Source organism: Salmo salar, chromosome 11 (assembly GCF_965601325.2).
Source record: "Salmo salar chromosome 11, fSalSal1, whole genome shotgun sequence".
NCBI lineage: Eukaryota > Metazoa > Chordata > Actinopteri > Salmoniformes > Salmonidae > Salmo > Salmo salar.
Window position 1 is genome coordinate 102,481,060 of NC_138301.1, and position 15,164 is coordinate 102,496,223.

At 40.0% G+C, this 15,164-nt stretch overlaps 1 protein-coding gene across 1 annotated transcript in view; it reads left to right on the forward strand.

The window, feature by feature from the left end:
* Window positions 1–807: 807 nt before the first annotated feature.
* LOC106563202 (small conductance calcium-activated potassium channel protein 2) overlaps window positions 808–15,164 on the forward strand; it is a 37,887-nt gene continuing 23,530 nt past the window's right edge. Inside the window, exons 1-2 of the mRNA XM_014128545.3 lie at window positions 808–2,049; window positions 2,470–2,565. Coding sequence (XP_013984020.1) covers window positions 1,288–2,049; window positions 2,470–2,565 — 858 coding nt within the window. The 5' untranslated portion in view covers window positions 808–1,287. The remainder of the gene's footprint in view (window positions 2,050–2,469; window positions 2,566–15,164) is intronic.

Consider the following 15,164-nt stretch of genomic DNA (forward strand, 5'->3'; position numbering starts at 1 on the left):
CTGACCATGAACAATGTATTGTATCCTGAATAATGTAGTTGTAACTCATCTGGACTAAGCAACTAGTAAACCTATCACTGTCCATGTTCAAGAGTAGGCTACATGATTAGCCCTATTAACATACATTGAGAGGTTTGGTTGTTGAAACATAAACTGCTTAAAAATAATAGGCTATATTATCTCCAATATATTATCTCCAATTATTATCTCCAACAGAGGGTTCCTGTCGGAATCGAGTGTGCCTATCCTATCCCAGGAGTGGGGCTATATGTTTGGGCTCCCAAATGTGTCCAAGTGCAGTAGATTATTTGTAGTAGATTTTTTTGTAGATAATGAGAGAGACATTAACACAATTTAGCTGCTCGTTAGCAAAAACAAAGACATTGGCATGGGTCATTCATGGTGACAATTGTTTTTCTTCCTATGGTGTTGACGTTGCGTGTTTACCATCAACATCTTTATAGAGCCGTGACGTGCTTTCGACTGCGGTAGTCAGTGCGGCAGCCAATGAGCCCATTCAAACCCACACCGCCAAAATCCTCTGGTGACTTATGTGTCAGTAGGCTAGGCTACATAAAATGCACAAACGTGTTTTCATGATTATTATCTCTTACCTTCAATACCAGCCTAAAATAGTGCATGCTGATAAAAGGCATTTTAACCAGAAGAATATTGGATGATGGAAAAACAATTTGAAGCTACATCTTTATAAGGCTTAACATTGTTTTGGTTGTTATTTCACGAATGCAACGGATATATATGCATTTACAATGTAATCCAAGTTGAAATGTTTTATTGGCACCCACATAGACATTGTGTACACCAAACAATATATGATATGAGTTGTTTAGCACATTTGTTTTAGTGTATGGTAGGCTACCCCAATGTTATATTATAGTGAACATCAGTGTGAACATCGGTGAGAGATCCAATGTACATGTATAGCAGTAGACTTCGTTTAGGAGCCTATGGAATAACCTTATATTTCACCCTCAAGGATGTTATTGCTCATCGTGAGCAGTCTCAGCAGTCTCACCTGTAAGATAGTTTTTCCTCTACTGACATGCTACTTTCCTTGGGTGAATATTCCAAAAGATGTTGCAACCTTTTCAATGACGTCAAGACAGTTGTGTTGGTCCTGTCTGTCCAATCCGAGGCATCGCTTACATTCTACAGGAGCCGAAATGGGTCTCATCTTGCTCCGTAGCTGTCCTCCTTTACCTACCACAACGCCCTTCGGCGGGTGCATGGTGGTACTCGACTGCTGCTTTAAACAGCAGCACTGACATGGAAACCCCATTGCAGTTGAAGAACGATTTCTTTCAAGAGCAGCAGTTCCAGCATCACTGTAAGTATCAGCACTACTGCGGACGAGAGGAACGGTTCACTAAGCAGCGAAACCAATGCTGCACCTGCAAGAACTGTACCTGTGATGCAAGAAAAAGCCTAGTTTTTCGCGGGACGTCGGCGACCACTCAAGGAACTGTAAGGACACCATCCGTAGCGTCTTCGAGGCAAGGTTGTCAATTAAGCGTCTGTGAGTTCAAGCCCTCCAGTCATGGTAGTTCACCTAGACATCACCACCATCAGCACTGCCACAATCGGCAGCGGGACAGCCCGAGCAGCAGCCACAAAGAGAGTAACTCGTATAACGAAATAGCCATGAGCAGCTGTAGATACAACGGCGGCGTAATGCGGCCGCTGAGCAACTTGAGCTCGTCCCGCAGAAACCTACACGAGTTTGATTCAGAGTCCCAGCCTTTACAACCAATTTCCACCGCAGATGCGTCGGACACCCTAGCATCTAAACCGGAGAACAATTCGACCACCCTGATGCCTTACGCATCGGGAGACGGAGGGGCTGGATGTAACAACAGTGGCAGTAAATCGGGTAAAAAGAAGAACCAGAACATTGGGCAAAAGCTTGGACATAGAAGGGCCTTGTTTGAGAAAAGGAAGCGCCTCAGCGACTATGCGTTGATCTTTGGGATGTTTGGGATCGTTGTTATGGTTATAGAGACTGAACTCTCATGGGGAGCGTATGGAAAGGTACGTATTCAACTCAATCCCGGTACGGTGCGGTAATATCTAGGTCGGGCAAATTAATTGACTGGCATGTTGAGTGGACCAGGAAAAACAGAAAGTTTGATTTTAAAGTGCATTAAACCAGTAGTAGTATAGTCGCCTTGTTTTATTTACAAATCAAATATTTAGACAGTGAAGACTGAAGATGTATCCCGTAAACTATGCAATCAGCTACACCTTACATGTCTGGATAGGCTCGCGATCATTTAGTCCAGGTAGGCTTACAAGCTCCACTGACATAGTGACACATGGTATCCCATGCGTTAAGAGCATTTAGACAGGGTTTACTAATATAGCTTCGTTTTTCCTTTTTGAAAGATTACTACTGTTTGTTGTATGATTACATGTGCTGTTGTATTACTATTGCTATTTTTCTTTTTGCAGGAGTCCTTGTATTCATTAGCTCTAAAATGCCTGATAAGCCTTTCTACAATCATTCTCCTTGGTCTGGTTATCATATACCACGCAAGGGAGATTCAGGTAACATGGTTATTTTTCATGTCATTGTCATTCACATCCCTACAGATTAACTATGGTTATAATAGTGCCATACGTGTTATTACACATTTGCTATTTAAGTGCACAGTGCTGTCATTGCCTGTTAGTATGCGTGCGAGTTTGCAGAATAATTGTATTCAAGACATTGATGTGCTCAACCGACTTAAGTTTCAAGTTGTATTGTCACATGCACAGGACACAGCAGGTGTAAAACAGTACAGTTAAATGCTTATTTTGCCAGCTCTTTCCCAACAATGCACAATAAAAGGTAGTAATATAGATGGGATGAAAACATGTGAAACGTGAGAGAAGAAAAAAAGAAAAGAAACATGAGAATACAGTTATATACAGGTCTTATATACAGGTCTTATATACAGGTCTTATATACAGGTCTTATATACAGGTCTTATATACAGGTCTTATATACAGGTCTTATATACAGGTCTTATATACAGGTTTAGTGCAGTGCCTTCAGTGACTTCAATGAGTGCAATTACTCTGAAATGAAGTGGATTATTTCCAGGTTAAGTAGGCCTACATTTCCTCTTTAAAGGGTGGCCTAATCCAATTATGGCATGAAATCATTTCACTGACATCTTGACCCATACCTTGAAAACGTAAGCTGTAAAGCTTTAAGACTTCTGGTAATTTAAAGTACTAAAATATAGCTCTTGAAGTATAGGATTTATAAACACCTTCATGAGGTCAGAAAAAGTGTCTTACCTTATCATAACCAAAACACTATTGCTCCATTTTTAATATTTTTCTTGTCATTGAAGACTTTATAAACCAATAATGCATTTTTATTTTGCTCTTATGGAATGTCATTGCTTTCCCACTCTTAGCCAAATCAATATTTTACTATGATAGTGGCTGGCACTTGCATCTCAATATTGTGTCCTGCATCTTCCAAACCTCCAGTGGTTAACTGGTCTGGATTGTCAGCTTCATTGAATAGTTCCAGCACTTGGACAAAACTACATTTTATGACCTTGCGTCAGAGCATTGTTGCATCACTTATGAGTGTTCTTCCTGCAATTCAGCACTTATGTCTTTGTTGTAGAACCATGTTATAAAACAATGAATGGTGCGCCCTCAGTGGTGTTCCTCACCAAGAGGTATAGTCTGGTCAGGAATCCATTACGTTGCTCCACATGAATGAAATTGACCAGAGAAGAAATGCATTTACCAACGCCAGGCATTTTCTTTAACCTTGCTGAGGCTGCATTGGGCGGGAGGTAGCCTAGCGGTTCAAGTGTTGGGCTAGTAACTGGAAGGTCACGAGTTCGAATCCCACTAGGCTAATTGCCTGTATCCATTAGCCTAAATTTATATTTAAGCAATAATGCCTAAGGAGGTGTGGTATATGGCCAATATACCACGGCTAAGGGCTGTTCTTACGCACAATGCATATACCACAAACTCCTGAGATGCCTTATTGCTATTATAAACTGGTTACCAACTTAATTAGAGCAGTAAAATAAATATTTTGTCATACCCGTGGTATATGGTCTGATATACCATGGCTGTCAGCCAATCAGCATTCAGGGCTCGAACCAACCAGTTTATAATTAGGATTTTTAAAGCCCCCAGAGGGATATCAATCATTGAAATTGCTCAACAGTAAAACATGGCTCCCTTTCAAATGGCCTACTGTAAAGCTTTCTTTTCTGCATGGGATGAGAGAAACATTTATTGATCATTACCATATTTTGATACATAACCAAACCATTTACATTTCCTCAGAAATAGTTCTCTATAGTGTGAAGTGTAAACTTCCAAGATGGTATGATTTCCATGGTTCTTACTTAGTTGTCAGCTCTTTGTATTTCTAGACACCGATTTGAGATTTCATGAATTAAACAATTTTCCTGACAACATCAAAGGGAAGGCAGTATTGTGAATGACTATTGTGATTATGGAAAAAGCACAAATATGCTGAGGGTTGTTTTGGCTCAGTGATATTATTTTCAAAGTAAAATGGGTTGCAATATGTTTGTTTATATTAGAAACATCAGATTGATACGTGTAGTTTACATTCAGTTATTAGATTTTCATATCCTTCAGTCTTATTCAGACTGGTATATGACTCAATATCGCAATTCTCACCTTGGCTAGTGATTCTCACTTAAATTCCATATCAACCGTTTGCAGCTATAGTATTACTCAACACTATCCTTAGTCACCCAGGTTGTGGCCCCACTCAATGGCTCTTTTATTGCTGCTTGCAGCTGTATCAGTAGTGGTAGTATTGGTATATCGCTCTAGCGCAGAGCTTGCACCCTATCCTGCTCTTTGTATGGGCTATTTTCCATCCTCAGTGAGATAGATTATGCATGCGTATCCATCTGTACTCACAGATGCCTGTCAAATATAGATGAATAGTTCAGACTGAAGAGAGGTGCCCACACTCTACACTAGCTTCTTGAAAGTCATCTACTTGTCCCAACTGTATAAACTGGAAAGAGTTGACTTCCACACCTTTCTGGGCTGCTTTGACAGTACAGGGACACCCCTTTTGTTTTCAGTGTCTGAAATGTCCCAAGGTCAGTCAGAGGACATCTCTTGGACACAGACTGTCACAGGCAGGCTTAGGGGACACACCTTGTACATGATGGCAAGGATTGGTGACATGGTACATTAAAAGGATTTCTCTCCGTCTTCTCAGTGTGATGTCTCAAGGTTCAGAGACCCTCCAGACTTCTCTATGCCATTAGAAGCCATCCTCTGTTTTTCTATCCACTATTCTGGATTTTAACATCAGCAAGTATCGACAAATGTTGTAGGATATGCTAATTCAGGTAATACAATCTGTTCAAGGTATGATACAGACGTCATGTCGTTTGGTGACAGCTAGTAATCTATAATAATTGTGTCCTTTGTTTCCTCTGGTGGCAGGCAGCCGTCTAGGGTGGTGTGTGAACTTAGCTCAGCTTGAAAGCTTGGAAGCTGGGTTTGTACTCTGATTTAGATTTGTCACTGTCACTATTAAGGATTCATATTATCAAGAGAAATGCTCTAAGCATGTCGTTTGCCCTCTCTAAGATGATGATTACTTTAAAAGGACTGTGAGGGACACTTTGATATGTGACTTTGGTTTCTCCTTGAGTTAGTGTTTATTTGCCAAGAGGCTTTTATGTAAAGGCCAATATAGTGGCCATGTACAATTTTATGTAATCACAGAAATCTACCCTTCCTTCAATTGGTTGTCATAATAATAGGTTGAGTCCCAGCTGTCAATCTGTCGTGACTAAAGTAAGCCCTGCCTAGCTTAGTGTGTGTGTGTGTGTGTGTGTGTGTGTGTGTGTGTGTGTTTGTGTGTGTATTAGAGACACCATTGTGTTACTGCAGGAGATGCTATGCGTTTCTCACAGTGAAATCTGTCCTCAACCTGAGACGTCAGACTGGAGTCAGATAGCCATTGCTGGCTGGTGACCTCAAAGCTTTCACTGAACAAACAGGCTTTCAAGGGCACAGATACAGTTGAAGTCGTAAGTTTACATACACCTTAGTCAAATACACTTAAACTCAGTTTTTCACAATTCCTGACATTTAATCCTAGTAAAAATTCCCTCTCTTAGGTCAATTAGGATTACCACTTTATTTTAAGAATGTGAAATGTCAGAATAATAGCACAGAGAATTATTTATTTCAGCTTTTATTTCTTTGATCACATTCCCAGTGGGTCAGAAGTTTACATACACTCAATTAGTATTTGGTAGCATTGCCTTTAAATTGTTTAACTTGGGTCAAACGTTTCGGGTAGCCTTCCACAAGCTTCCCACAATAAGTTGGATGAATTTTGGCCCATTCCTCCTGACAGAGCTGGTGTAACTGAGTCAGGTTTGTAGGCCTCCTTGCTCACACAAGCTTTGTCAGTTCTGCCCACAACATTTCTATATGATTGAGGTCAGGGCTTTGTTATGGCCACTCCAATACCTTGACTTTGTTGTCCTTAAGCCATTTTGCCACGACTTTGGAAGTATGCTTGGGGTCATTGTCCATTTGGAAGACCCATTTGCGACCAAGCTTTAGCTTCCTGACTGATGTCTTGAGATGTTGCTTCAATATATCCACATAATTTCCCATCCTCATGATGCCATCTATTTTGTGAAGTGCACCAGTCCCTCCTGCAGCAAAGCACCCCCACAACATGATGCTGCCACCCCTGTGCTTCACGGTTGGGATGGTGTTTTTCGGCTTGCAAGCCTCCCCCTTTTTCCTCCAAACATAACGATGGTCATTATGGCCAAACAGTTCTATTTTTGTTTAATCCGACGAGGACATTTCTCCAAAAAGTACGATCTTTGTCCCCATGTGCAGTTTCAAACCGTAGTCTGGCTGTTTTTATGGCGGTTTTGGAGAAGTGGCTTCTTCCTTGCTGAGCGGCCTTTCAGGTTATGTCGATATAGGACTCGTTTTACTGTGGATATAGATACTTTTGTACCTGTTTCCTCCAGCATCTTCACAAGGTCCTTTTGCTGTTGTTCTGGGATTAATTTGCACTTTTCGCACCAAAGTACATTCATCTCTCGGAGACAGAACACGTCTCCTTCCTGAGCGGTATGACGGCTGCGTGGTCCCATGGTGTTTATACTTGCGTACTATTGTGAATTATAAGTGAAATAATCTGTCTGTAAACAATTGTTGGAAAAATTACTTGTGTCATGCACAAAGTAGATGTCCTAACCGACTTGCCAAAACTATAGTTTGTAAACAAGAAATTTGTGGAGTGGTTGAAAAATGAGTTTTAATGACTCCAACCTAAGTGTATATAAACTTCCGACGTCAACTGTACTCTGTCTCTCTGTCTCTCTGTCTGAACGGGTTGATCATGTTTGCTACCCCATGCACTATATTTGATCAGAAACATAGATGTTATATCATTTATATGAGAAACATGTCTCCAGCTAAAGCAATCCAAACAAAGAGAGATTTACTTATGATATTCTCTTTTCATATAGTGGTGCATATTTTAGAATTTCAATTGAATGCTACCCTTAGAGAAACTATGTTATCAAGTAATCACTTGATTTCAGATGTAAAGAAAATGTAACCTACAGCTTGAGATTTACTCAGCAAAGTGGCCTCTTAGTGCCTCACTTTGATATCATAAATAAACCATTGCATTCATTTCTTATTGGGCTGAACCTCTCAACCTAATTCCCTAATGAGATTGAGCGATTTGTTTGTCTCAGTTACAAGATATATGTTCCTATCTCCACATTACATAGATTAAATATTGAGCTGGACTCCATTAGTTATATTGAGAATTGTGAAACCAGTAACCAACCCAGGCTGCTTGAACTCCTATAGGAGTGGCAGGTAGCCTAGCAGTTAGAGCGTTGCGTCATTAATCGAAAGGTTGCTCGTTGATTTGCCCTTGAGCAAGGCACTTAACCCTAATTGCTCCAGGGTCACTGTTGATAATGGCTGACCCCGGCCATGACGTCACTCTCTGAGGGTGTCTCAGGGGGAGTTGGGATATGCAAAAAACACATTTCCAATTCACACATGTGAAATAATACACAGTTGTACATGTGTGAAATAGGACAAATATAAGCTCCCACCTAATTATTATTATTATTATTATTATACAGTATATGGGTGAATCAATGTAAGTGGTGTATATTGCTGTCCCCCCCCACCCCCAAAAAACAATTTAAAAAACAGTTAAGTGTCCAAACTTAGGACATTTATTTACACCATCATATGTTGTAGTTCTATCCAAGGCAATAACAAACATATTGTTAAATGAATTAGTTCAAAGTCAGTGTTGATACACCTATTTCTATTGAGAGGTGGCTGTCCCAATCCGTGACTCCTAAACTTCATGTTTGAAAATAAAGCAATCAGTGATTTTTTTTAACACTTATTTCAATAGAACCTCTTGAGTTGATCTATTATTACACTGAAAGATACTGATCTAATTATACGTTTTTTTTGTATTTTTTTAAATCTCTGAAAAATGCTGTCCCCACTTTTGATGTCACTACCGAAGCACACACTTTAAAAGACAGTAGAATGAATGTGCCTTAAGCCACAACACTACAAATATCACCAGGACCTGGGATTGCAACCCTCTCCACTATGGCCACATGGTGAGTAGTCGGTCTGCAAACATTTTTAGAAAATAAATGAGCAAATTGGATGAATCTTAATGTATTTTTAAGAGGTGTCACTACTAAATATCTAATACAGTTGAAGTCTGAAGTTTACATACACCTTAGCCAAATACATTTAAACTCAGTTTTCACAATTCCTGACATTTAATCCTAGTAAAAATTCCCTTTCTTAGGTCAGTCAGGATCACCACTTTATTTTAAGAATGTGGAATGTCAGAATAATAGTACAGAGAATGATTTATTTCAGCTTTTATTTCTTTCATCACATTCCCAGTGGGTCAGAAGTTTACATACACTCAATTAGTATTTGGTAGCATTGGCTTTAAATTGTTTAGCTTGGGTGAAACATTTCGGGTAGCCTTCCACAAGCTTCCCACAATAAGTTGGGTGAATTTTGGCCCATTCCTCCTGACAGAGCTGGTGTAACTGAATCAGGTTTGTAGGCCTCCTTGCTCGCACATGCTTTTTCAGTTCTGCCCACAAATGTTCTATAGGAAAAAATTGAGGTCAGGGCTTTGTGATGGCCACTCCAATACCTTGACTTTGTTGTCCTTAAGCCATTTTGCCACAACTTTGAAAGTATGCTTGGGGTCATTGTCCATTTGGAAGACCCATTTGTGACCAAGCTATAACTTCCCAACTGATGTCTTGAGATGTTGTATTAATATATTCACATAATTTTTCTTCCTCATGATGCCATCTATTTTGTGAAGTGCACCAGTCCCTCCTGCAGCAAAGCACCCCCACAACATGATGCTGCCATCCCCATGCTTCACGGTTGGGATGGTGTTCTTCGGCTTGCAAGCCTCCCCCTTTTTCCTCCAAACATAACGATGGTCATTATGGCCAAACAGTTCTATTTTTGTTTCATCAGACCAGAGGACATTTCTCCAAAAAGTACGATCTTTGTCCCCATGTGCAGTTGCAAACCGTAGTCTGGCTTTTTTTATGGCGGTTTTGGAGCAGTGGCTTCTTCCTTGCTGAGCGGCCTTTCAGGTTATGTCGATATAGGACTCGTTTTACTGTGAATATAGATACTTTTGCACCTGTTTCCTCCAACATCTTCACAAGGTCCTTTGCTGTTGTTCTGGGATTGATTTGAACTTTTCGCACCAAAGTACGCTCATCTCTAGAAGACCGAACACGTCTCCTTCCTGAGCGGTATGACGGCTGCGTGGTCCCATGGTGTTTATACTTGCTTACTATTGTTTGTAGAGATGAACGTAGTTCCTTCAGGCTTTTGAAAATTGCTCCCAAGGATGAACCAGACTTCTGGAGGTCTATCATTTGTGGCAGATTTCTTTTGATTGTCCCATGATGTCAAGCAAAGAGGCACTGAGTTTGAAGGTAGAACTTGAACTACATCCACAGGTACACCTCCAATTGACTCAAATGATGTCAATTAGCCTATCAGAAGCTTCTAAAGCAATGACATCATTTTCTGGAATTTTCCAAGCTGTTTAAAAGCACAGTCAACTTAGTGTATGTAAACTTCTGACCCACTGGAATTGTGATACAATGAAGTAATCTGTCTGTAAACTGTTGTTGGAAAAATTACTTGTGCCATGCATAAAGTAGATGTCCTAACCAACTTGCCAAAACTATAGTTTGTTAACAAGAAATTTGTGGAGTGGTTGAAAAACGAGTTTTAATGACTCCAACCTAAGGTTATGTAACTTCCGACTTCAACTGTACATCAAAAAATATGTAAAGTATGATTTTAGGACTCAAATATATTTGCTGGTATGTACACTGCATTCGGAAAGTATTGAGACCCCTGGACTTTTTCAACATTTTGTTACGTTACAGCCTTATTCTAAAATTGATTTAAGCATTTTTATTTCCTCAACAATCTACACACAATACCCAATTTTTTGCAAATGTATAAAAAAAAACACACATTTACATAAGTATTCAGACCCTTTACTCAGTAATTTGTTGAAGCACCTTTGGCAGCGATTACAGCCTCAAGTCTACTTGAGTATGGCGCTACAAGCTTGGCACACCTGTATTTGGGTAGTTTCTCCCTTTCTTCTCTGCAGATCCTCTCAAGCTCTGTCAGGTTGGATGGGGAGCGTCGCTGCACAGCTATTTTCAGGTCTCTCCTGAGATGTTCGATCGGGTTGAAGTCTGGGCTCTGGCTGGGCCACTCAAGTACATTCAGAGACTTGTCCTGAAGCCACTCCAGCGTTGTCTTGGCTGTGTGCTTAGGGTTGTTGTCCTGTTGGAAGGTGAACCTTCGACCCAGTCTGAGGTCCTGAGCGCTCTGGAGCAGGTTTTCATCAAGGATCTCTCTGGACTTTGCTCTGTTCATCTTTCCCTCAAGCCTGACTAGTCGCCCAGTACCTGCCGCTGAAAAACATCCCCACAGCATGATGCTGCCACTACCATGCTTCACCGTAGGGATGGTGCCAAGTTTCCTCCAGATGTGATGCTTGGCATTCAGGCCAAAGAGTTCAATCTTGGTTTCATTGGACCAGAGAATCTTGTTTCTCATGGTCTGAGAGTCCTAGTTGCCTTTTGGAAAACTCCAAGCGGGCTGTCATGTGCCTTTTACTGAGGAGTGGCTTCTGTCTGGCCACTCTACCATAAAGACCTGATTGGTAGAGTGCTGCAGAGATGGTTGTCCTTCTGGAAGATCCTCCCATCTCCACAGACGAAGTCTGGAGCTCTGCCAGAGTGACGATCTGGTTCTTGGTCACCTCCCTGACCAAGGCCCTTTTCCCCCGATTGCTCAGATTGGCCGGGTGGCCAGCGCTAGGAAGAGTCTTGGTGGTTCCAAACTGTGGCCACTGTGTTCTTGGGGACTTTCAATGCTGCAGGCATTTTTTGGTACCCTTCCCCAGATCTGTGCCTCGACACAATCCTGTCTCAGAGCTCTACAACAATTCTTTCGACCTCATGGCTTGGTTTTTGCGCTGACATGCACTGTCAACTGTGGAACCTTATAGACAGGTGTGTGCCTTTCCGAATCATGTCCAATCAATTGAATTTACCACAGGTGGACTCCAATCAAGTTGTAGAAGCATTTCAGGGATGATCAATAAAAACAGGATGCACCTGAGCTCAATTTCGAGTCTCATAGCAAAGGGTCTGAATATTTATGTAAGTAAGGTATTTGTTTTATATTTGATCATTTATAAAAAACAGTTTTTGCTTTGTCATTGAGGGATTGTGTGTAGATTGATGACAAAAAAATAATTTAATCAATTTTAGAATAAAGCTGTAACGTAACAAAATGTAGAAAAAGTCAAGGGGTCTGAATGCTTTCCGAATGCACTGTACATCTGTCCAAATTAAAGATCACCATCGCCAGCAGTGGGGCTCCAACCAGCCAACAGCTCAAACATTGACATCTATTTGGCCAAAACATATTGACATCTATAATGCGCTATTCTGTACTGTACTCTACTGTACCCTACGGTATTCTACTGTACTGTAGTGTACTGTACTGTACTCTACTGTACCCTACGGTATTCTACTGTACTGTAGTGTACTGTACTGTACTGTACCCTACTCTACGGTATTCTGTGCTTTACTATACTGTAACCTACTCTACTGTACTGTAGTGTGCTATACTGTACTGCACCCTACTCTACGGTATTCTACTGTAGTGTGCTATACTGTACTCTACTGTACCCTACGGTATTCTACTGTACTGTAGTGTGCTATACTGTACTGTACTCTACTGTACCCTACTCTACGGTATTCTGTGCTTTACTATACTGTAACCTACTCTACTGTACTGTGCTTTACTATACTGTAACCTACTCTACTGTACTGTGCTTTACTATACTGTACTGTGCTTTACTATACTGTAACCTTCTCTACTGTACTGTGCTTTACTATACTGTACTGTGCTTTACTATACTGTAACCTACTCTACTGTACTGTGCTTTACTATACTGTAACCTACTCTACTGTGCTTTACTATACTGTAACCTACTGTACTGTGCTTTACTATACTGTTAGACTCTACTGTACTGTGCTTTACTATACTGTAACCTACTCTACTGTACTTTACTATACTGTAACCTTCTCTACAGTATTCTGTGCTTTACTATACTGTAACCTACTCTACTGTACTTTACTATACTGTAACCTACTCTACTGTACTGTGCTTTACTATACTGTAACCTACTCTACAGTATTCTGTGCTTTACTATACTGTAACCTACTCTACAGTATTCTGTGCTTTACTATACTGTAACCTACTCTACTGTACTGTACTATACTGTAACCTACTGTACTGTACTATACTGTAACCTATTCTACTGTACTGTACTATACTGTAACCTACTCTACTGTACTTTACTATACTGTAACCTACTCTACTGTTCTGTGCTTTACTATACTGTAACCTACTCTACTGTACTTTACTATACTGTAACCTACTGTACTTTACTATACTGTAACCTTCTCTACAGTATTCTGTGCTTTACTATACTGTAACCTACTCTACTGTACTGTGCTTTACTATACTGTAACCTACTTTACAGTATTCTGTGCTTTACTATACTGTAACCTACTCTACAGTATTCTGTGCTTTACTATACTGTAACCTACTCTACTGTACTGTACTATACTGTAACCTACTGTACTGTACTATACTGTAACCTATTCTACTGTACTGTACTATACTGTAACCTACTGTACTGTACTGTGCTTTACTATACTGTAACCTACTCTACTGTGCTTTACTATACTGTAACCTACTCTACTGTACTGTGCTTTACTATACTGTAACCTACTCTACTGTGCTTTACTATACTGTTACCTACTCTACTGTACTGTGCTTTACTATACTGTAACCTACTCTACTGTACTTTACTATACTGTAACCTACTCTACTGTACTTTACTATACTGTAACCTACTCTACTGTTCTGTGCTTTACTATACTGTAACCTACTCTACTGTACTTTACTATACTGTAACCTACTCTACTGTACTGTGCTTTACTATACTGTAACCTACACTACTGTACTATACTGTAACCTACTCTACAGTATACTGTACTGTACTATACTGTAACCTACTCTACTGTGCTTTACTATACTGTAACCTACTCTACTGTACTTTACTATACTGTAACCTACTCTACTGTGCTTTACTATACTGTAACCTACTCTACTGTACTGTGCTTTACTATACTGTAACCTACTCTACTGTGCTTTACTATACTGTTACCTACTCTGCTGTACTGTGCTTTACTATACTGTAACCTACTCTACTGTACTTTACTATACTGTAACCTACTCTACTGTTCTGTGCTTTACTATACTGTAACCTACTCTACTGTGCTTTACTATACTGTAACCTACTCTACTGTACTGTGCTTTACTATACTGTAACCTACTCTACTGTACTTTACTATACTGTAACCTACTCTACTGTTCTGTGCTTTACTATACTGTAACCTACTCTACTGTACTTTACTATACTGTAACCTACTCTACTGTACTGTGCTTTACTATACTGTAACCTACACTACTGTACTATACTGTAACCTACTCTACAGTATACTGTACTGTACTGTACTGTAACCTACTCTACTGTGCTTTACTATACTGTAACCTACTCTACTGTACTTTACTATACTGTAACCTACTCTACTGTGCTTTACTATACTGTAACCTACTCTACTGTACTGTGCTTTACTATACTGTAACCTACTCTACTGTGCTTTACTATACTGTTACCTACTCTACTGTACTGTGCTTTACTATACTGTAACCTACTCTACTGTACTTTACTATACTGTAACCTACTCTACTGTTCTGTGCTTTACTATACTGTAACCTACTCTACTGTACTTTACTATACTGTAACCTACTCTACTGTACTGTGCTTTACTATACTGTAACCTACACTACTGTACTATACTGTAACCTACTCTACAGTATTCTGTGCTTTACTATACTGTAACCTACTCTACTGTACTGTACTATACTGTAACCTACTGTACTGTACTATACTGTAACCTACTCTACTGTACTATACTGTAACCTACTGTACTGTAGTGTAGTGTCCTCCACTACATTGTGCTCTAATTTATTGTACTCATACTGTACTGTACTGTACTGTAAACTACTGTACTGTGCCCTACTTTACTCTACTTGAGTTTCTTACAATTGAAGAAAGGGCCCATGGACTCTTTATCTAGTGGTCTTGATCTTGAGATCACTCAAGACCACATAAATTCAGTCTTTAATTTGTCATGGTCTCAACTCAATGGGCCTGGATCTTGGGACCAATGTCCTGGTATAAATCTTGGCTCCTGGATATGAAATTACTCCTTGGTTTACAAAGGAACAGAAAGGAATTATATAAACCAATAATTTTGATTCCACCTCCAAATCGATCCCGCTCCAAGGTACAGGCCTCAGTGTAACACTCATTCCTTCGAAGATAAACGCGAATCCGACCATCACCCCTAGTGAGACAAAACCTCGAC